The sequence below is a fragment of the Pteropus medius genome, unplaced genomic scaffold (genome assembly GCF_902729225.1).
Source record: "Pteropus medius unplaced genomic scaffold, Ma_sr-lr_union100, whole genome shotgun sequence".
Lineage (NCBI taxonomy): Eukaryota > Metazoa > Chordata > Mammalia > Chiroptera > Pteropodidae > Pteropus > Pteropus medius.
This window is the reverse complement of record NW_024356333.1, coordinates 3,323,559-3,347,353: the sequence shown is the minus strand read 5'-3', so window position 1 is coordinate 3,347,353 and position 23,795 is coordinate 3,323,559. Positions and strand designations below refer to the sequence as shown.

Here is a 23,795-nt window from a genome sequence, read left to right as displayed (position 1 = left end):
TCTGTTACAATTATTAGTCCATATACTACTTAAAAGTGATTTTTAAAATGTTATGTGCACATAGGTGATGACTTATTGATTCCTATGTGATTGTATCATAGCCAGAGATATTAATTCTTGGATATATGTTGAGATATGTGTAGTGTGGCTTATTGTATTGTCAATTTTTGTAAATATTTCATGTTTTCTCGAGAAGACTGTATATTCTCTAATTATTGAACACAGAATTATTTATATACCTTTAGATCTTAGAACTTTGGGTGTCAAGTTTTTTTATTATAGGAATAAACAAGATAATTTCTTAAAATGTATGACTGATGTTGATTAGATGTATGGCAAACCTTCTCCAGATCATTGGTTCAGTTAGTCTTTCATAAAGACCAACTTTCTCCTTTCAGTTTATTTTAAAAATAAAATACTTTTTATTTCACTGAGGAGAGGTGGATTTTTATGGAAATGCGGCCACATATTATTGCAGGGAATTCCCACTTCTAAGCTGCACAACGACATTGGCAGAAAAACAAGAACTAGTTGAATGAAAATGAGTGTTTGGCTGCCATTGTTTCCTTTGCCTGTGGCCTCTCTATAGTGTCACAGCAGGGTAAAGGTACGGGAAAGGTTGTGTAACCAGATGGCCATGCGATCTGGAATGCCTAGAAATAGAAGTTCTAATTGATTCTGTAAAAAGAATTTTTAAAATTGCTGTAAGGCTAGTCCCAGCTTGATCTAGTACAAAATTAAGGGACATAAAGATATTAAATAAGCTGAACTCAGAAATATCAAGATTTCCCTGTGCTGTCATATAACTCATCCACACAGGAGAAAGGCAAAATGCGTTCAGTGAATGGAGGAATTTATGCTCTCGTTTCAGCTCTTTACAGAATGGATGAACCTAAATTATTCCATTTCAGAGTGATTGTGCCAGTTATCACACTTTTGGCTTCAGGTAACAGAATACTTGACAAGCACTAGCTTAACCAATAATGCATTTAAAATGGTCATTATTTCATCCAATGAGAAACCTGTAGGGAAGGAGTTCCAGAATTGGCTAATTCTATGGTCAGCTGGTGCTAGGAACTTTATTTTTCACTCTGTCACCCTTAGTGGGCTGGCCTTTGTAGTCGCCCTTTCCTGATATGGTGGTTCTAACACAGCTGTGTACAAAGGCAAGTAGGAGTCTCTCCCCTCCCCCTCTCCCCCCTCCCTCTCCCTCTCTCTCCCTCTCCCTATCCCTCCCCATCCTCATCCTCCTCTCCCCCACCTCCCCACCTGCCCAGACACACACACCATTAGTGAGAAATATGCTGCCAGAATCCTTAACAGATTTTACGTCAGATTTTATTTGTCATAATTATACCATGTGTACCACACCCTAGCCACACAGCAGCCTGGCCAAGTATCTGACATGCGCAGCCTCCGTTCTGGAAAGCTGGCCTGCTCTCTTGATATGGAAGAAGATTGAGAACATTTCTTGAGTAAACAAAAATCAGAAAGATATTCCAGGGAATATCAAGGTTAGTTTTTTTCTGTCTTTAATGCAAATAGTGGTTAATCTGGAAACTTCCTTTAGCTCTTAGTTACTTTTGTATTTATTTTGAACGTAGGGGTGTCTAATATTTTGAGACACTTCAGTAAGTGAAGCCACATTCCGCAGACCTTATGAAAGAGATGAATAAACACTTGTACCTTTCATGTCCAGCCTGCTCCTCTACCCCACCGCCCAGACAGAGCTGGAAGGAGCATCAGTTTGAGATCATGAGATGCTCTAGCTCTGTGAACGTCAGACAAGTCACTTGACCTCTTTAGTACTAGGGTCTTCTTTAAAATAAGAACACATATGAGTCCACCAAATGGTTTTTCTGAACTGAGTTCTAAAGATCAATTTTTTTTTGCCAATCATGTCTTCGTAAGGTTCCTTTCAGCTGTAGAAGTGTTATGTTTTCTCATATTGCTGAAAACACCCAACTAAAACAGCTACATCTCTCTCGATTCATGCAATTTAATTAAAAACCATGAATAAACACCTCATGTATCTGATGCCAAAATGAATGGGTCACAGTTCCTTCCCTCAGGAGTCTGACTGTAGAGATGCCGTTATTGAAATGTAAATCAATACGTTAAAATACAAAACTCGTGGAAGGCACAGAAGTGGCACCAAGAAAGGAATGTTTTATTTCAAATGTTTTATTGCAATTAATCACCTGGTTGGGTTAGAAACCTCTGGACTATATATAAGAGAAAAAAAATGTGACTAGTACTTTATAATCATGTTTCCAAATCTGGGGGAAAAAAGGACTTGCTGTGATTGATTTCATGTGTTTCTTCTCCCTTGTCTTTTGTGACTCTATTTCCAGATTCCAATTGGAAATCTTCTAAACATCCCACAGTCCTTTTCAACTGAATATATTCAAAACCAAACTCATTATTCGTCAACCCCAAACTTGATCTTTCTCATTACTGGTTGTGACTTTAATAAAGTCTGTGCCTGGGGACATTGCTTAATAAAGGCTGCTGATGACTTTTTGGTTTCAGTCTTATTTAGCTCAATATCAAGGGGGAAATAACTATAGTGTATATGCTACAACTGATTATCAATGAATGAGTAGTTAAAGGTATTCAAAGATGTTTTAAACTTTAATATTGTTAACTCACAATCACAAAGGGGATTTAATTCAATCCAAATACCCTCCTACTGCTTAAATGTGGTCATTAATATGAAGGCTCATATCCGAAATTAAGATTTTAGTAAATCAATTTTTTAAAATCTAGAGGTATATAGAATCACAAGGATCACATTTAATTGTGTGATCTACCTTCGTATATCTCTTTTGTGGTGGAATTTAACCACTATGAATTTATGAGGATGATATTCTGAGTAGAGGCCCCATTTAATTTCCCAAGAAACTACAGTTCGCTTTTCTAAGTTGGTTATTTATATACTGCTATTGACTTTTCTTCAGTTTTATGTATAATACATGGCCTAGTGAATAATAAAATTATTACATTCATGTTAACGATTTGCCTTTGATTCTGCAGGAGGAGACCTTTAATTTTTATATGCTTTGAAATTCATGAAAATTGACATTTTTGCCTGACAACTTATTTTTCCACTTTCATATGCCTTTCCTCTTGACTGAATTTAGTCTTTTATAGTGTCATGGAGGCTGCAGATTACAAAATTCTCCTCTATTCACAGAACAGCGACTGTGGGCTTGAAGAATCTGCCTGGTAAAATTAGAGAATGGTTATATTCTCACAGATATTTTCAGATATAAATCTAAACAGATATTCTTTATGCAAATCAATAATGTGTCATTAATAAATACTACTTTAACAGACCACTTTTAGTACAAAATATTTGATTATAGCATGGTTAAATTATTTTTATCATATTAATTTCTATTAAACCCAAGTGTCATTCATTTGGTATAAGAAACAAAGGACAAGTTTATTCTCTCCCTAGCAGCCTCTCCAGCCTTGTTCACTCGCGTGTATACTCTGTTTGTATGCGTGTGCATGACAGTGTATATTTTGTTACATATTTTAATACATTGTAGTCATATTAGGACGTGTATACGTGTTTATTTAAATATGTATGGGGAAATGGATGATGATGTTCACAACTGAACAAGGTTATGTAAACATGGGCAGCAGGTTCTGTAGCTGCTACAATGGCTTTGAGAGACTCTCTCAAAGCTCTTCTCCGTGACCTGTCCCCACAATACAGCTCATAATAGGCTGAAACATTTGAATTATTTACCTTGACCACCAGGAGAAAGCTGCGCAGCGTGTCAGTCCATGGTACAGTTGCAGTTCACATTTTAATTAATAAGCATTCCTCTCTAAACTTGGCTGATGTGCTCTTACCCCCGAAAGTTAAATCCAGTTTTGGGTGCTGACAAAGAGAAAGTTCTAAGCCTATTAGAGTGAAAACAGTTTACCATGGTCTTAGGTAACTGTAACTGTGAGATGGTGAGTGTCAGCTCGAGAAGCCACTCAAGGACAGACACTGGCCGTCCTGGCCATATTTCGATGTCCCTGTTGGGCTTTTCATTTGGAAACATTTTCTCTAACTTCTGTTTGGCTCCTATCAGAATTTCCCTTCATTAAAATGTTGTTCCCGGTTCATTCCTGAACTGCATGCATCCCAGGAACATTTTTCTCCCGCTCTTAACAGAAGTAGAGATCGGTCGGTCCTGTCATTTAGTAACTTCGCAGCCTTAAGTATTCGATCCTCTTGTTTATACCTTAGAACCTTTACTCTGCATCTCTAACTTTGTTTTGAATGATAGAATTAAGAGACTTTGTCCTCCCTGGATTTTAAGGGGACGGAAACTTAGCCAGATGTATGAAGTTTTTTTCTTTTTACTGGCACTAAGTTGAAGGGCCTGCTGCGTGCATCTCCACAATGCCGTGGGATCCGAGCACTTGAGAGAATGAGCTCAGACTCTATTCACCTCCGCATCAGCGATGGCCTGGTTGGTGGGAGCCCCATACTCACACTCCTCGCCAAAGCTGCCTCTCTACAGGCCCGGCTTGCCCGAGCCACACCCCTACCTCCTCTGTGGCTCCTGTGTCTTCTTCACGTTCTTTACTGACCAAGCCCCAGATAGTTCACATTCTTCCTTGTATGTATCAGTATATTCACTCACAGTATTCCAATCTAACTGATCACAAGGGAGACCTCACTGAGAAAAGACGAAGGGTTCCCTAACCGTTCTTAACCCTTGATAGTGTTTCTCACCATCAAGGATGCCAGTTTTACAAAGCATTCAAAATGGCCAGTGTTTCCTGTGATTTAAATATTAGCAAAATATATGTCTTACTAGATTTAACTTTTTTTATCAAGAAAAGTCTTTGTATTACTAATTTTTAAAAGCTGCTGTTTTATGACAAATTTGGTATACATCCAAAAATAACTACAAATGTAAATATTTTAAAGTATTTTTATATTCTTTATTGTAAATGTAAGAGAAATTTCTTTTGCTGTTTTATTATTTTGATAGGTACAAAAGAAAGAGGGTATATCTTATTTTAATATTTAATTATTAGAAAACTGAAATATTATTTGAGAGTAATTATTGCTTTATAAAAGAGACTTCTGGATTTGACAAATATATCACTCTCTTGCGTTGTTTTTAGGAATAGGCAAAAAACAGAAAATATTATGTCCGAAGCTTTCCTTGAATTTACTAGTCTGTGTATTAAGTGTAGATCATGGTACTGAGTCGGACTCCAGTGCTTGTTAATCACTCAGAGCCACAGCAGAAGCCTTTTAGTTTACTGTACCCAAGCCCAGGTTTGATTTTACTTTTTTGCTTGGTAAAGAATTATATTTTCTTTGGCACATTTTTATGTACGGAAGAAGGTATACATTGGAGATAGATAAACATTTTAGAAGATACAAACGGCCAATATTTTACTTATGCTTCCAAAAAGAAGACTGGGGACAGCTACATTCATCAGAAAAAAGCAAACATAGTCTGCAAATCCATTTGTTTTATGTGTCTTTCTAGCAGATGGTAGGAGTTTAGTCTAAATAATGGAAAACCATACTGACAATAAAACTCATTTCACAGAGATGAATCTCAGATATTCCAATAGGCCTGCATTTAGCTCGGAAACTGTAAACCTTTAGACTGTAATTCAGGTTTTATCATTTTTCCCCTTACTCAAACGGGAGCAGGTTTTATTCTCATTTCCCCCCACAAAATATATATGTGTGTATGCGTGCGTATGCGTGCGTGCGTGCGTGTGTGTGTGTGTGTGTATGTGTGTGTGTGTGTAACTAGGGAGGCGAAAAACTGCTAATGTTATAGCATTCTTATGAAGAAATTTGGACCTTCAGGTCAATGAAATTGCCAAATGTGTACTTTTCTATCCATAACATGTTTTTTCCACTGTTACGGTTGAAAATAATTTATTTGTCAATCTCTGCGGACACTGACAGTTTCCCTGAAGCGCAATTTATTGTACTTCAAATCTTGCTCACTAATGTATTCTTGTGAAATCAGGGTTCAAATGATAAAGAGTTTTTATTTTTTTTGACACTGCGAAGCAAGGCATGTGAGTCGTTTATCCATGTATGGCTGTGTAATCTACATTACCAGAGCCCATACATAGTCGAAGCAAAGCGCCTTGAACAGGTGTTCATCTCTAGGTGAAGCTTGCTGACCGATGGCTCAATCAGATGATCGGTGACAGTGATGTGGCCCTTACATTTTACCCCAGTGTCTTTCTTTGAGACTGTGTGTCTCCGTCATGGAGCACGTTCTGGAGGGATGAGAAGAGGAGGGTTCCAGCGCCCACTTTGCGATGTCGCCAGCTCTCTCTAGTTTCACCTGCGGTTTCACACACACCTTCTCCCTCTCATGACGGACTTCAGCTGAGATTCCCAGTTTCAGCTGTCCCAGGTGTGATCCCTGCAGTATTGTAAGGGAGTCGGAGGGATGTCACCTGCCTTTGCCCTTTTTCGCGACACATTGTATCTCTGGATTTTGAGCCTTTCTGGAGTTTGGCTGTGCAGCGAGGCTCACTTCTCATAGGTATTTCTCTCCATGGGTGTTTAAGTACTTTTTCTCTTGCACCATCTCTGCTTCTGCTCCACGTCACCTTCATTATCTTTTAAAACGGTTGTAATTCCTCACCATCGCGGTACTCTAATTTCTTTGACATTGCAAAGTTTAATACTCTTTTATTATTGATCTTGTTAATTAGGTGAGTTTGCAAAGGCAGCAGAAGTAGAACCAGGGTCAGTTTATCAAGTCCCTGTGCCAGGAGTTGTATATATTTGGGATTTATAGATATTTAAGAGAAATTGATGAATGCTTCCATCATCTTAGAAATGTGTGTACACACGATAATCTGCATAATATTGGATTTAAGGATAATATGTGTGCATGTGGACAAATATAATGTGTGATTTTCTTAAATAGGTTTAAGAAGTTTAGTCTTTTTTGAAAATAAAATAAAAGTTGTATCTGTTAAATTTCTCTTTCAAATACATTTACTTCCTAATTGTCAAACATATTGTTTTGGATGCTTGGTCTGTGTCATGTTTGTAGCTTGGTACTGAGTCTGCAGAAGGTGGTTCCAGTGCTCAGGGAGCTTACGGCATCTGGTAGAGAAGTGAGAAAGGATTGTAACTTCAGACGGTGGGGGCTGTAATGTGGCCTGTACCGGCGTCACTGACGCACTCTAGAATTCGGGGGAAGGAGTGATCATCGGGAAGGGTTTCTTGAGGAAATAGTGCTTGAATGTTTTGAAATTTTATTTTATCTATTTGAATACTATGTTACAAGGTGCAGATACACTTAGAATATTTATAACTCTCTAGTGAATTGTACCTTTGCCGTCACATGCTAACCTGCCTTATCCTCCGTAGTACCTTTTCTTTGTTTTTTGGGGGGGTTTTATCTTAAAATATATTTTGTCATTTCATCCTCCTCAGTAACAGTGAGTGTTACTGTGTGTCAGACTGCATTCTTAATAATTTATGTGTCTTTGGTTCATTCTCCAAATGATACTGTGAGATAGATACTATTTTCTTTATTCTAGAGATGAAGAAGGAAAAACAATTTTTAAGTGATTTAGCAAAACATACAATTGATGAACTAGAATAAGCAGGATTAAACGAAAACACACTTGCTCCAGTGCCTGTACCTCCCTACATATAACACGAATGTCAATTTGATAAATTATATCAATGTTTTTGGATTGTTGTCACCGAAGTTGGCATATTAACAGCATCATATTCACGCCAGGTTTTTTAAAAATTTGTACTTGCCTTGCTTATCCTTTCCAAGTCTTTTAATTGCGAGTTTTCTTCATTTCTGTGTTTCAGATATGCTTTATAGATACAGTATATCGCTAGATTTTTTTTTAAAATTCCAGTAGTATAGTCTGTCTTTTTAGTGTGACGTTGACGTTCACTGTTTTTAAAACTGATTTTAACTATTGCTATACTTGGATATGTTTCTACCATCTTATTTTGCTTTCAGTCCTGCTTTTACTATATTTCTTTTACCCTTCCTTTTCTCCTTTTACTTGACCAAATATTTTTTTTAGAAAATATGTCCCCTCTACCATTAAATGTAAAATATATATACTCCACATTTCTTATTTCAAGAATTATCCTTATAATTTTTCATGAATATAAAAGTCAAAAGTAACATCTTGATCTTTCTCCTGAGCCATGGAAGAAACTTGGCTTGTTAGTCTGCTCAGGCTGCCGTAACAAACACCACAGTCGGGATGGCGTAAGCAACAGAACTTCATTTTCTCAGGGTTCTGGAATCTGAAAGTTCAAAATCAAGTTGCCAGGGATGGTTTCTGGGAAAGCCTCTCTTCCCAGCTTCAGACGCTGCCTTTGCACTGAACCCTCACGTGGCCTTTCCTCTGGGCACAGGGGGAGAGAGAGACCTCGGGTCTCCTCTTTTTATAAGCACATCTGGCCTTAGGGGATTAGAGCCCACCCTTATGACCTCGTTTAACCTTAACTACCTCTCTAAGGTCCCTGTCTCCAAATACAGTCTCTCTGGAGGTTGAGGCTTTAACATAAGAATTTGGGGGAGACACAATTCGGTCCATAACACTTGGTATAAAGAAATTCCCTTCATATCCTACTTCTGTCCTGCATTTTAGTCCTACCTCCTTTTTAACTTCAATGTTATCGTTTTCATAATTTTATTTTTATAAAGTCGGTGTAGTTCTAGATTTTTCATGTTTGCGATTTTTTTTTTCTCTTACTGTGCCTTTCTGTATTTCTCCTCTTTCTGGACTGAATTTCTTTTTCTTTGACACACATCCTTTAGATTTGGTTCAGTTTTTTTAAATGTCTTAATTTTACCATCTGTAATTTAGCTTGATATACAATTCTAGACTGGAATTTTATTTTCTTTCAGCACTTTGAATGTTTTACTCTATTGTATTCTACCCCTTGTTTTCCCATAAGAAGTTTCCTGCCTGCTTGAGTATTGTTGTTCCTTAGGAGTCCTCTGTTCTCTCATGCTTTTTTGTGATCTGCTCTTACACTATTCTGTCTCTATTAGGAGACTGTTTTTTCTTTTAATTTTGTTTGGGAATTATTGTCCTTCCTGAATCTGAATTTTTAAACAGTTCTGGAAAGCTCTCAGATATCATATCTTTGAATTTCTTCTGAAATTTTAATCAAATATATTTAGACCTCATTTTCATCTTTCACACTTAAAAATTTATATTAAATTTTTTTAATCCTTTTATTTTCTTGTCTACATTCTGTATATCCAATCTATTTTTCAGTTCACAGATACATTCTATAGCTATGTCTCATCTGCTTAATGCAACAATGACTCTTGAACTTCGATAATATATTTTCATTACTGGAAGACCTATTTGGTTATTTATCAAATCTGATTGGTTCTTTTAATATTATCTCATTCATTTCTTATATGTTTGGTTCCATTTTTTTATTTCTTTGAATATTTTTTATTGTTTTACCATACTCATAATCCTAGATTTATTTGCAATTCATAGGGGACAAATTTTTCTGTATGATGTTTCTGCTGTATCTTGTTTATTATGCTTTTTTTCCTGATGTTTTATATTTTTAAATTTTGAGTTTAAATTTCTTATATTTTTATCTTCAGAAATCCTGTAATTCTTTCTAAAGATAGCACTTTTTATATTTTAATTTCTTGGCTTGGGGTTACACCCTATCATCAGTATAAATTTGAAAGCCATAATTTTGTAGAGCAAGATTGTGGTTTATGAACTCTCAGGAAGTAATTTATTTTTTATTTTTCATTTTCTTTCTGTAGGCTAGAAAAAGTGAGACAAATTTCCTTGTCATCTCTCTCTGCTGACTAGTGAATTTTTCTCCAGTATTCTGCTTCAACTGAGATTTTAGCATTTTAGGCCGTATGTGGAGGTACAGGTGGGTGTGTGGGTGGGGATAGGGAGTGGGAGGTTGGTCCTGTTCCTTACAAGTTCACATGCTTTCTAATTCCACTTGGCCTTTCAAATCCGCATTAGAAAGATTAGCAAATACCTTCTGAATTCTAATAGCTCTGCATCATTTAGCATGCTGAATTTGGGCTCTTTCTTTTTCTTTGATCCCTGAAAACTCTCCTACCTTATTGGATACATAGATATAATTTAAAATATATGTTACATTTTGTCTAGAATATCTAGGTGTTTTGACCTGGGAAAGTTTCAGGCTCCTCATATTGCTGTATCATATCTGGAGATTATAATTTTTGTATTTTTCTTAGTGTTCTATAATGCGATATATTGAATATTAAATGTTAAATGAATTTTCTCATTGCAGAGAATTTACATTATAATAAAACATTTATTGTGGTATAAATTTTACAAACGCTTTCATATGCAACAGTCACTTTTTAAAAATAACTCAAAATAGATAGTGTCAGAAATTGGGGGAAAATTAATATTGGGGAGTATCATTCGAAGCCTTTTCAAAGTATTTTCCCTTCAAACTCTTACGTTATTGTTCATTGACAAACATGGAGATGTTCTTACAACAGAAGAAAAGCATCATCTTTATACCAAGTGCAGAACATTGAAAAGTCTCAAAAGATCACATCAAGGGTAATTGAGATCATTTACTTGTCTTGTTGATGACAGCCATTCTAACAGGTATGAGGTGGTACCTCATGTGGTTTTGATTTGCATTTCTCTAATAGCTAGTGAAGTGGAACATCTTTTCAATATCTGTTGGCCATTTGTATTTCTTCTTGGCAGAAGTAGCTGTTCAGGTCTTCTGCCCATTCATATAATTGGATTGTTTGTTTTTTGTTGTTGTTGAGTTGTATGAGTTCTTTATGTATTTTGGATATTAACTCCTTATCGGAGGTGTTATTAGCAAATATCTTCTCCCATTCAGTTGGTTGCCTTTTTATTTTGTCGATGGTTTCTTTTGCTGTATAGAAAGAAGCTTTTTAGTTTCAAATAGTCGCATTCCTTTACGTTTGCTTCATGCAATTTCCTTTCACCTCTATAGCAATAATTATTTGCAAATCCTTCCCAAATTCTAATCTCTTACATGAAGTTCCAGACATTAATATTAACCTGCATTTGAACATTTTTTCTTGGATATCCTGGTACTTCACACTTGAAAAGTCCAGCTTTGAACTTGTCAAAATTACCCACCACCCTCTCTTCTGCTCCTTTTCATCCAGCTTCTTAAAGACCTGATGCTCTTCTTGTCTCCTCTGCTGGAAGAGACAAAAGCATTCATATATAACTGCTCAGTGAAAAATCTTAGAATCATGCTAGTTGTCTCTCTTTCTGTGCAGTGTTCTCTCATAGCTTCCTGTGAAATATTTATCATCTGTTTTCCTCTATGTTAACTTTATTGACATGTTCTAGATAGAATTTGGAACTTTTCCAATGGCACCTTTGCAAGACAAGCCATGCTTTGAGATTTTTTTTCCCACCAGCCTATTCTTAGCTCCACCAGACAGATAATAACATAACACAAATTGATCAAGTCATTTCCTTGCTCGAAATCCTTCATTGTCTATTTGTTCATTCTAAAGACAGTTGTTGAGCCTCTACTAAGATCCAGCAGAGTCAAAATCTCATGAACTTTATATTCTTACAAAAGGAGAAAAAACTATTAACAAACATACAATATATCAGATGGTGATAAGTGTTTTGAAGAAAAATGAACTGAGTAAGGGGGTAGCAAGCTAAGAGTGGGTAGTGTTATCTAACCAGTGGTCAGAGCAGGCCTCTGGGGTAAGGCAGCTGAAACAGAGACCAGAAGGCAGTGAAAACACAAGGTTAAACATCACCTCATTCCAGGATAAAACTCAAACATATTCATTCATTTCATCATTTACCTAACATACAGAGAGGTCCATAAAGACTGGAAACTGGTGCATACTGTGTTATAAAGGATATCTTCAATTCGTTTAAAAATAATCGTTTCTAAACCTTATAATAGACACCTTGTATCTTGAACATCTTCCATATATTCCGTGGATCATTTAATAAAAGAAAGATGATGAGTTTTATGGTGTGGGACTTTTTCTCAGTAGATATGTTTTTTAAAAATCAAGGAGAAGCAAGACAATATTATGTCATGAAACTAATAGACTAAAAGAAAAAATTCAAAAACACATACATAGACACACATAAGACACTCCTATGCAAGTCAATAAATAAACCAATCCAGATTAAGTATAAATCATGAAAAATTCTATGACAAAAAATAAGGAGCTGAAGAACTAGGATGAGAAAATTGGTGGAATATTTTTTAATAGAGTGCTTTTGGAAGGCCCCTCTTGGAAGGTGACATTTGAGCTGACCTGGATCATAAAAATAAGTCATGCATGAGAAATGTGACAGAGAAGAAAATTCCAGATGGAAAGGGCTTGGTTTTCCTGAGGCACAGATAAGAGAACAGGGTGGCTGAAACATAGCGAGGGTAGACATCTTAAGCATTTAATTAGGGAACTTGCAAAACGCACAAAAATACGACAGAAGCATTTCTAATTATGATAAACTCACTTGAAGCATAAAGTACATATGGAAGAAAAATATTAAACTTTTGCATAATTTTATTATAGTTATTTAATGATTCAATTAACATGGTTTTAATTTTTAAATCTGGAGAGGAATTCTGAGTGGTTGCATGAGGATCAAGTGTCAAATGCCACTGAAAGGTCAAGTTAAAGGGTAATTAAAGGGTAAAGATATCCTTTGGTTACCTGAAAATCGTCACTGAAATGAGGAAGCACAATTTCATTGAAAATTCACGGGCATTAAATGAAGATTAACATGGAATAAAGAATATGTGGGACATGGGAAAATGGAGACAGAATAATTTCACTTTATTGGGAAATAATTTAATCCAAAATAAGGTACTAGAATGGTAGAATTTTTAACATAAAGCACCATTTCATTTTAATCATTTTTATTTTCAAACTTTAAAAAAAATTTTTTTCTTTTTAAATAGTTTTTATTTTCAAGCAATTTAAAACTTGAAAAAAATTTTGCAGGAAGAGTACAAAAGCCACCGCCAGTATAACTTTCACTCAGAGACGTCATTCATGTTTTATCAATTGACTAGTAATGTCCTTTGTAGCAATACCCAATTCAGGATCACACATCATGCCCTGTTTTCCTGCCTCTCCAGTCTCTGCCAGTCAGAATCAGCTGATTCTTGGTGTTCACATCCTGGTCATTCCTGAAGGTCGTGTCAGTTTGGGTCAGTCTGATGTTTTCTCGTGATGGGACCTAGGTTATGTACTCAGGGCAGGTGTCGTATTCTTATCATTGCATCTTACCAGGTTGTCCACAATGTCCGTTGGTCCCTTTCCTGGTGGTGATAACTGATCACTTTGTTACAAAGATGTCTGCCAGGTTTCTGTGCTGTAAAATGACTGTTTCCCCTTTGAAATTAGTATGTTTTTAAGGAGATACTTTGAGACTTTGTTCATCATTCATCTTTCACTCACTCATTTGAACATCAACTGATATTTCTTGCCTGAATTAATTACTTTACGATGGTTGGCAAATGGTGACTTTCTAATTCCAACATGCCTTTTACATTTATTAGTTAACACAGTACCATAGTAAGAGATTTCTTTTCTCCCCATTTATTTATTCATTTTTATTCAGGTACACTCATGGGTTCCTATTTTATTCAATGAGATAGGATCTATAAATTAATTTCTTTTTCTCTCTCCTTCTTTCCTTTTCTAACTCACTCGCTTCCTTCTTTCCTTTCTTCCTCCTGCCTTGTTTCCTTCCTTCCTTCTTTTGATACTCAAAATATCCTTTTATGCTCAAATTATTGTATACTCAGACTGCTTCGATTTCAGCAGTAGAAGCTCACTTCAGGCTGGCTCCGATGTCATTGTGACGTGACTCCATCGTCACAATGGGAACACTTCTTCACTTTCCGGTTCAGCAAAATGTCTCAGGCTCATACTGTGCTTTCTCTAACCCAGCTCTGTGATCAACCATTTCTCCAAGAAGTCCCAGTTTTATTCAGAAGAGAAACTAAGATCTGAACCGTAGAGATACAGATCGCTTATGGGGGTAACCCTGTTCCCTGGCTGTCTTTAGTACACGGTAGAAACCATCTGTGTGTTATATACACACATTCCAGATCAATGATTTCTACATCTAAATATATTGAAAACTATAAGTGCACACTGATAGGTTAAATTTCCAATCCAAACTCACAGAATCCATTCAGGATTTTCCATTTTGCGTTTGTACCCTACTTCCAGACAATGAGAACCTGGTCCCACTACCCTCCATATATTTATTTACTTGCTCAATCAACCTGTATTGTAGGTAATCACTCAGCCACGCTGGGCGAGTGTGCTGCATGGCTGGTGTCACTGCAGAGGGGCGGTGCCGGCCGCCCCTGGGCTCACTTCTAGCGTGTCTAACACTCTACTTACTTAGACCCAAATAGTCATAAGGGCGTGTTATTAAGGGAGTTTGGGTAAACAATAGAGATTAGTAGACATTTTTCACAGTCTTCCAAGATTGTATTGAAAGGAAGACACTAAATGGTTTTTAGCATCCTTACAGCATTCCTCCAACTTCTCTCTGAATTCCCAAACTTCCCAACTTTAAAATAAGTATCAATAGAGAGAAATCTTGTGTGTACGTGATTTTAGACATGAAAAAATTTCAACCCCTTTGCCTACGGTTCGCTCTTTCTGTTCCTACCAGGTTTAACATTACAACTTGCAACAATATAGATTGGCATTTTAGTGTCACAAGAAATATCAGCATGTTTTCCAGTGATGTATTTCTGATGTATTAAAACTTTAAGACCTTGAAATTGCATGTGTTTCTTTTGTCAGCAAGAATAATAAAATAACTGAGTGGACTTCAAATCATCTATGAAGTTTTTATATGCCGAGTCTTGTAATGAAAATCTCAAACGCGCCCGGTCGGTAACATAGTTATGACGACACTGTAAAGAGGGAAGAAGGTTCCCAGTTTACTGATCGTGTGATGCTGTCGAGACGGACGAGATTGAAATTCACTGCAAGTGTTGTAACTGACACATTGTGAGACTGTAGAACCTTCTGACAACAACCCATGTATGAATACTGCCTTTTTTGTTCCAGATTCATAGGTATAATAAATTTAAAGCTCTAAGCCAAAACAAACAACAATTTACCTCTTTATTCAATATAATCTTTCTACTAAATTGGCAAATTTTAATTAAGTTTAACTTTCTATCCATTTTATATGTATTTTTTTCTGACCCTCAAAATCCCAGCTGCAGGTTTATATCTCTAAATAATCCTGCTATTAATCTACTAAGTAGGTTAATTCCTGAGCTTTCGGGTAGTCACTAAAAGCATCACAGGTGCTAATGCACTAGCGTTTTAGTGGCATTATATTTGTACATTAAGGGAACAATACAGAAAATGTGTTCTGCATTTTGAAGGGAGTGAGAGCAGCAGGAATTTCAACATCAGAGGCCTAATATCTTTAACCCACGGATAACTCCTAGGGAACGGCCAGCATTCTACCAGTCTCTGTTTTGCAGGCTAATTTTTTGTTAATTGGTTTCTAATTTTTAAAAACCATTTGAGAAAGTGAAGGTAGGAATTGTTAGTAATAATCTGAATTAGTCATCCGTTGCTGCATAAAACTACCTCAAAACTTACTGGCTCAACACAGTAGTAATTTACTATTTCTTCTTTTTCTATGGGTCAGTAATTCAGGAGCGACTTGGCTGAGATCTTCTGGCTTGAAGTTTCTTATGAGACTTCAGTGGTGTGTTTCCTGGGGCCTCAGTCATCTGAAGGCTTGACTGTGATTGGACGCTGCTCTTCAAGGTGGCTCGCTCACATGGCGGCAAGTTGCTGCTGACTTTTAGTAGTAGGTCTTAGTTCCTCTCCACATGAGTGCCTTCCCACTGGACTACTGGAATCTCCTCGTGGCACACAGGCTGGCTTCCCCAGAGCAAGTGTCCAAGAGACCAAGGGGGAGCCTCTAATGTCTTTTATTATTAAGTTCTGGAAGTCACATATACACTGCCGCTTCTGCGTGTTCTATTTGTCACACAGGTCAGCACTGATTCGATGTGAGAGGGAACTACACAAAGGTATGAATAGTAGACGTAAAGATTTATGGCCCTTTTGGAGGATGTTTACCTCTGGGACACAAAGATTCATGTCTCCTCCACATGAAAAGTACACTTCCCTCCTCCAAAGCCCCTTCAAAGTATCATCCCATTAAAGATGTGCTCAAAATCCAGTAACTCATCATCCAAGTCAAGTTTATACCCAAATGAAGCTGTTTAGGTACAGTTACTAAAATATAGCTGCTCATTTGAAGACCTGTGAACAAGTTCTATGCCACCCACACAAAGGGGGAAAAGTAAGAGTTACACAGGAGTAACTATTTCTAAAATCCAGTCAGGTACATATTGATAATTCCTTGATTAGAACTCAGTCTTGCTGTTTCCTAGAAATGGTTCTCCATGGCTCTCAGCTGTGCCCTATGGGTTCTCAGTTCTACCAGTCTGATTCATACTTGCTTTTTTAAATAAAAAGTAGCTTGTGTTTACAGCTGTCAGTTTCCTGCCTGTAGAAGTTTAGGGTCTAAAAACCTCTTTTCATTTTGTACTATCTTTGTCCCTTTGAGTCCAAGCTAGTTGTGTTACCACTAATAAAGTTCTCTTAAAAATCTGTAGGCTTCCTATGGATGTCATTCAGGTTTACACCATTAAACATTTTCCCCTTTGGGCTTCTGCTGACACACTAGGGGGAAAATGCCCTTAAGTTTATTAGAATCCCTATTGTATTACTCAGAGAATCTGTAAGATACACCAACAAACTGCATATAGGTTTTTTTTATCTGACTAAATGGTTCTCTGAGACACCACCTAATATATTTTGGCAGTCTTAACATGGATTTTACAGTCACACCTCATTGTCATCTTTAGATTTGTTTTACTGGTAGTTGATCTTTGGAAGCGCTTTCTTAACTTTTGTACTGTTCACCATCTGGAGAAATGGAAATTGAGAAAACATTTTATTTTCAATTCATCAAGTCCTGGCTTCTTCATATTTAACAGTTTTTCTTTAGCTCTTCTCTCCTCTTTTTCTGTTTTAATTATAAATAGAAAGAAGATGTCAGACTTCTCTGCCTGAAAATGTCCTTAGCTAGATGATACAATTCATTAAGTACAACGTTTCCTTTCATATTATCACAGTGTTACTAAACTTTCTATTGAGGTGTGGCCAGGACCCAATTTTATCTCATTTCCAAAAACACTTTTTCCTCGCCTGCCTTTGAGCCATTACTGACAACACTGAAACCCCTCGAGAGATGTTCGGCTTCTGCTAACAGTCCTTTCAAGGTCTGTCCAACTGACTTGGACAACCCAGTCCCTAAGTCACTACCACATTTTTAGATTTTTGTCACAATTTTCTCCCATTACCAACTTTATTATTAGTTATTTATTATTACATCACAAACCTCTCCAAAATTTAATGGCTTAAAACCACGGCTTGTTATCTCTCATGGGCCTCTCTGCAAGACTGCTCGAGGCATGATGGCTGACTTTTCAGAGTTAGTAACCTCAGAGACCTCATTGAAAACTAGCTTCGGAAGTCAACCCTGCCACCACTTCTGCAGTTTTCTCCTGACCTAATTCCACGTGGCCGGGGACTACAAACGGATATGAGTAAATGGAATCCCTCTTGGAAATGTTAAAGATAATGCAAGGAGAGGAGAAAAGAACTAAAATTTTAATGGCTACAAAGTACTTCGTCCTATAATTACCTTCCTCTAGAATGTGTCTCATTTAGAAAAATGAAAGGACTTGACAATTTCAAACTCCCAAAATTCATTAGGTCCAAACAGAACATTGTAAAGAGTGACTGATGAAGTCTTGTTTTATGAACTTAATTATGCCCAATCCGCAGTGATCTATTTGTTATACAGCTGACTTGCTTCAGAGAAGGTCTTGCTCTCACAAATAGCTCTACTCATTTTGGCATATTTCAAAGCTAGTATGGATATTTAGAGACTCCCAAGTATTCAGAAAACAGAACCAAATGATTATCTTGTTAAGAATAGTCATTAAAGTTACAGCTGCATGTTTTCTCTCTGCTAAATTTAGACATTAACTCCATTCACTATTATCTTGATTAAACAGATTGAAAATCATATGTATGCATATAATTAAATAGATGACTTATCTAAGATCAGCAATCTCTGAGGAGACTAAGTCAATGCAAATGAAAAAAAAATGTGACTTAGAAAAAAATATATAGATGAGCTATATGTTTGACATTGAAATAGTCTTATATTAAGTCTAAGTCAAGAAATTAAGTATAATTCTATTTTTTACATAGTATTCTGTTGGTGGGAAAAGGTATGCTACACCTCTGTGTTTAACCCTTAAAGGAGGTTCAAATGATAATTATTAGACTTATTATAAACCATTAATAAGGAGAGAAAGAGGTTTCTATTGTCTTATACTACAGAAAACATTTTTTATTGAAAATTTACTTTTACTCCTATTAATGGCACATCTTGATCTCAGTCTATTCTGTATAAATTATTTGCTGTAGATATATTAGATTAAAATAAATGTGTGAATAACTTCAAATTTTAAATCAAATTAGGATAGTTTAAATTTGCTTTGGCGGTGTGGGAAACTATATGGAAAGTAGATGCTCTGGGGGACTTTCAAGAGATGCTTAATGGAATTGCAAAATATTTTCTATGGCCTACAAGTTTTCTATACATAATAATATTATGCATTTTTCTATTGAAAATACATAATAGTAATTGGTGGTGCTATTTTAAAGTTATTTTGCAGTAAAAATTTTAATGTCTGATTTCAAACTTGGTATATTTATGTGCTGTTCCCCAGTAGAGAACTGCTAGTATTTACTTTATTATTTGGTCTCATTGTTTATTCTCTTTTAGTTTCATTTCTTATCATTTATGCTCCTATACCATATTAGGTACCACGTATATAATAGATATTCAAACAGGGTGGCTGACCTTTATGTCTAAATTTAGCTCTTTGTAATATTTCTTTGGATTTTATCAGTTAAGAAATCATTCGTAATGCAAATAACAATTTGAATTAAATTAGACATTAATCCATAAAAGAGATTTACCTTAACTGATAATAGTAAGTTTAGCTTCTTGATATCTGAATAACAGGCTTCTAGGGAATTAAGAAAATAGATGTAATATTAAAATTTTGAGAAAGTTTTATTTTCTAATCTCTGAAGACAGTCAGATGTGGAAGTATAGCAGTAAGCCTTTGACAGCAGAGGGACAGAGGAACGTGACAGAAGGAGAAAGAAGATGCCCAAAGAGAAAATACGAGGGATGCTAGACATTCGTCTAGGGTCAACCCTTACTTCTTTCCCTAAAACAAGTCCCAAGACTTCATTCTTCTGCACTGAATGCACATCTGCAAGGATCAGCGGAACAGTGGTTGAATACAATGGCTGTGGGCAGAAAACATACCCAGAGGAGGTTCAGTGAAGCATGCTGTACACAGATTTTAACATTCCCTCTCCTCTCTCACAGGTTTTCTGAACCAGATGAGTAACTCAAGTCACTCCGTCCTTCAGCCTTCATTCCAAGGATGCATGCAGCTCATTCAAGTGGATGATCAGCTTGTAAATTTATACGAGGTGGCACAAAGGAGGCCGGGAAGCTTTGCGAACGTCAGCATCGATATGTGCGCCATCATAGACAGGTAAACTATCTTTTCATCCTACCTCAAATTGTCTTCACTTTCCAAATTCGTGTTTTTGTTATGAGACAAGTAACACACACACACACACACACACACACACACACACACACACACACACACACACACACCCCACACACACCCCACACCCACACCCACCCACCCACACCCATAAGGGGATAGGAGAGAAGCCCTCTATCATACCTCTGTCATGTATTTGTGATATTAGCAATGATGTTCATCACGACATGGATATATATAATAGAACAATCTGAGATTTTCATTAGTCCATCAGCCTCAGTGAATGTGAACCTTGCGCAGATGGTTTTGTAAGCAACAGCTGAGTTGTAAAGGAACTCAGTTTATTTTTAGCTTTGCTTTCTATGCCCACAAACAGAGATGTCCCTTCTCTCCTTGTCTTGGCCATGACTCATGCTCAGCATATTATCCCCTCTAAAGCTTCCTGCTGGAGAAAAAGAAACATTAAAAAATATTGACGGGCAATACAGGGATTTACTAACGCAGAATATTTAATGTATTTGAGTCTCCACAAAGTACACATACTAAAATATTGCGAAATCTAGTCTTTATTAGTTTTTGCAAATCTGGGGAGGAGCTTTTTATAAAAACCGAGTTGACCTTTCATACATTGGAAGGATACACGTTTTATATGAAATGTCGTGACAGTATTTCATACACTACCTTAAAATACTACTGCAAAGTGTCATTTATTCCAGCATGACAAAATTTCATTTTCAGATTTTTGCCTGTAAACAAGCTATATTTAAGTATGAGTTGAATTTAACCTGGTGAATTTAGGTGATTTTAAAAACTATTTTCAAATGTTTTATGATAGGGCTATCTTATTCTGAAAAATAACTTTATTAATTTTATATTTTAGAAGATGAAAATTCTGTAAGCCTCAGTCTGCCCCCCAACAAAGTATAGACCTTAAGTCCCTAATAATTTTATTTCATTTAAGAGGAGATCCTTGGGGAAGTCATTCAAAGACATATAATGAAGTAAGTTTGTTCCATATAATCTTAATAAAATAGTATTTGAATGGTAAATAACTGTTTATGAGAGTTATAGAGTGTGTAACTTTTTAAGCCTCAATATGTTTATAAAACTTGATTACATAGATTAGTTCTTATTTCCGTTACATATATGCAAATTCTTATCCTGATAGCCTAAAGAGTTTATATTTAAACAGAATAATGAACAATTGCAATACAAATGCACGCTATACTTTGAACCATCAATAGTGAAATAGCTATTATTTCTGCCTAAAACAAATGATAACAATAATCAGAAAAACTGAGATGAATGTTTTAAGATCATATGTTCTGATATTAAATGTTTACCTATAAATTTTAATAACTTTTCCATACAGGAAGATTTTTTTTCTTAGGAATAGTTATACAACATATGGAGATATTTTAGTACCTTGTCCATTTTCCATGCCAGTAGCTTTAATGATAGAATAATTTCTGTCACTAATACCCAAGTTAATTCATTCAACTTTTGTAAACAGGCTAGATTTTTATGGTGATGTTGCTGTTTCACTTGAAGCAGCTTGTTTCAATTGTTTGCTACGGAAGAAGTATGGGTGAAATTTTGAGATTTTAAGATTTCACTCCCAAGGAAGGAATACGAGTTAAATTGGCCTCAAAAGAATGAGTGGGATTTTGGTAAATGAAGAGAGTGGAGATGGGCACTCCTGGTGAGGAACAGCATGAGGGAAGATGCAGAATAGAGAACGCGAATTTCAATTTGGGGCAGATATAGGAATATACAAAATATTCTTTTGCCAAAATGAGTCATTCCCACTGTCCATATTGCCATGTGTCCAGTAGCTGACAGAACAGAGAATATCTTTCTTATCTTCTAGGATGATAATCCGGATGAGTAGCTATGGTGAAGTACTCACCTCTGACACACCTCCACACATTTCCTAGACCACTGTGGAATCTGTTTTCTACTTGTCTTAATTTTTGAAGGCAATGCCTTCTGTACATCAATTACCAGTGTGTGAAATAGCAGATTCCCTTATTTATCTAAAATGTTCCCAATTCAGAATCTTTATCTGTGAAGCGTTTTTTGTAAGTATGACACAGGGCTTATATCCACCTTCTTCACACTGAGAAGCTCATTGATGATTTCACCTTTAATCTTTGTCCGTCCAGGTGTAGGTACCAGTAGGTTCAGCCTGTCCTCATACAGTGGTGACCCATCAGATTATGCTTTATTGACACTTCTCCAGCTTATCTCTGATTTGGTTTCCTCCCCCTCACTAACTGAAACTTTACAACGGCCAATATCTACAGTTTTATTTTCAAACTACCTAAATTCTTCATAAGTTAGCCTACACTGGCTCGCTCTTACTTTTCTTCTTTCAAATTTCAGCTTGATTGATTTGAAAACTATTTTTGAAAAAAAAAAAAGGGAAAAATGAGAACATAGAGTAAAAAAATAGAACAGCTACCACAGGCACGGTTTTTTAGGAAATATTTGGAGATAATAAGAACAGCTGCAGTGATTTGATGAGTGGAGCTTAGGGAAAGAGTTTGGGGAACATGGTTGTGAAGGAGTTTTACTGCGTGTCTTACTGAAATGCTTTATGATTTGAACTTATTTTTCTGTCTTTGTGTGTGAGTTTACATGTGGCTTGTTCTGTTTACTGGTTTGTTTTCTGGACACAGCATTGGATCAAGGAAAGAGCCAAGCTACGGAATTATCCATTCAGTAGTATTTTCTTTTCTTTTCTTTTCTTTTTTTTTTTAGGCGAGGCAACCCTTGGTTGACCACAGATTGCAAGGACCTTGTCAGCTTACAGTCCTTTATTTTTTAACTTTTTACGCCTACAGCACCTGGTCTTCCTAGGTGGTCTCCCATCCAAGTACTAACCAGGCCCAACCCTGCTTAGCTTCCGAGATCAGACAGGATCGGGCGTGTTCAGGGTGGCATGGCCATAGACTTCAGTAGTATTTTCTGAGTGCATGAATGGCACTAGACACTGTTCTAGGCATGAATCATTATCATGTATCATTGAACAAAATAGACAAAGATCGTTGAACTTGGGAAGCTCACGTTTGGGGGATAGGGAAGGAAGGGCAGATGTTATAAGTAAGGAAATATGACAGTAAGTTAGAAGGAGTACATGCTATGGAAGAAGAGATAAGCATAAAGCAAATCAAGGAAAACTGACATTCTAAGAGATTGAGGTGTTGATTTGTAGTTTAAATAGGTTGGTCAGAGCTAAGCTTGCTGAAAAGATAGTAATAGCTCAAGACCTGAAAGCGGTAATAGAATTTGCCAGTTTGAGGAAAGAGTATTGCAGGCGAAGATTTCAGTCAGTGCAACAAGGCTGCCTGGCATGATCTAGGATCAGAAAGGGGCCAGGGAAGCAAGTTGGGAAGGACAAGGAGCAGGGTCGCAGGAGAGACCAGAGCAGTCCTAGAAAACGGGTCCTAGAGACCTGGAGGTTACTGTAAGGATTTGGCTTTTATCCTGAGGGAACTAGAGAGCCATTGCAGGTGTCTGAGTACAGCAAGGACATGATCTGGCTTACATTTTAAAAGGATAACTCTGGCCGTGGGAGGAGGAAAGGTAGAAGCAGAGAGCCTCTTATAGTAATCCAGATGAGATCCTGGTGGCCTAAGACCAGGATGCTTGCACAAGAGGCGATGAGATGTGGTTGATCGTGAATCTAATTAGAAGATAGAATCAATAGGGTATCTCGATGGATTAGATGTGAGAGGAAGGGCGTGAGAGGAAGAGGAAATAAGGATAAAGCCAGGTGATTTGGAAAAACTACTGGAGGGAGTTACCATCTATTCAGGTGGGAAGGCTAGTGATAGAGACTGGTTGGGGGTTAAGGAAGGAAATCACAAATTCAGTGGTGGACATGAGTTAAAATGTCTGTTGGATGTTTGAGTTGGTGTCAAGAAGGCAGTTGGATATATGCGTGTAACAAGCATATATCAGCAGATGACACATTAAGATGTTGTATCTGACAGAATTGCCCTGCTTACCTAATGAGGGCCTCTAGTTTCTTCAGCCGTATTTCATAAACAAC

At 36.7% G+C, this 23,795-nt stretch overlaps 1 protein-coding gene and 1 non-coding gene across 2 annotated transcripts in view; one reads left to right on the top strand and one right to left on the bottom strand.

The window, feature by feature from the left end:
• CNTNAP2 (contactin associated protein 2) overlaps positions 1-23,795 on the top strand; it is a 1,613,390-nt gene that overhangs the window by 914,396 nt on the left and 675,199 nt on the right. The window contains exon 10 of the mRNA XM_039861152.1: positions 19,549-19,720. Within this exon, the coding sequence (XP_039717086.1) occupies positions 19,549-19,720 (172 nt within the window). The remainder of the gene's footprint in view (positions 1-19,548; positions 19,721-23,795) is intronic.
• On the bottom strand, positions 22,576-22,694 carry LOC120601545 (5S ribosomal RNA). The gene has a single exon (XR_005652475.1). It is a non-coding gene; the product is annotated as a 5S ribosomal RNA (ribosomal RNA).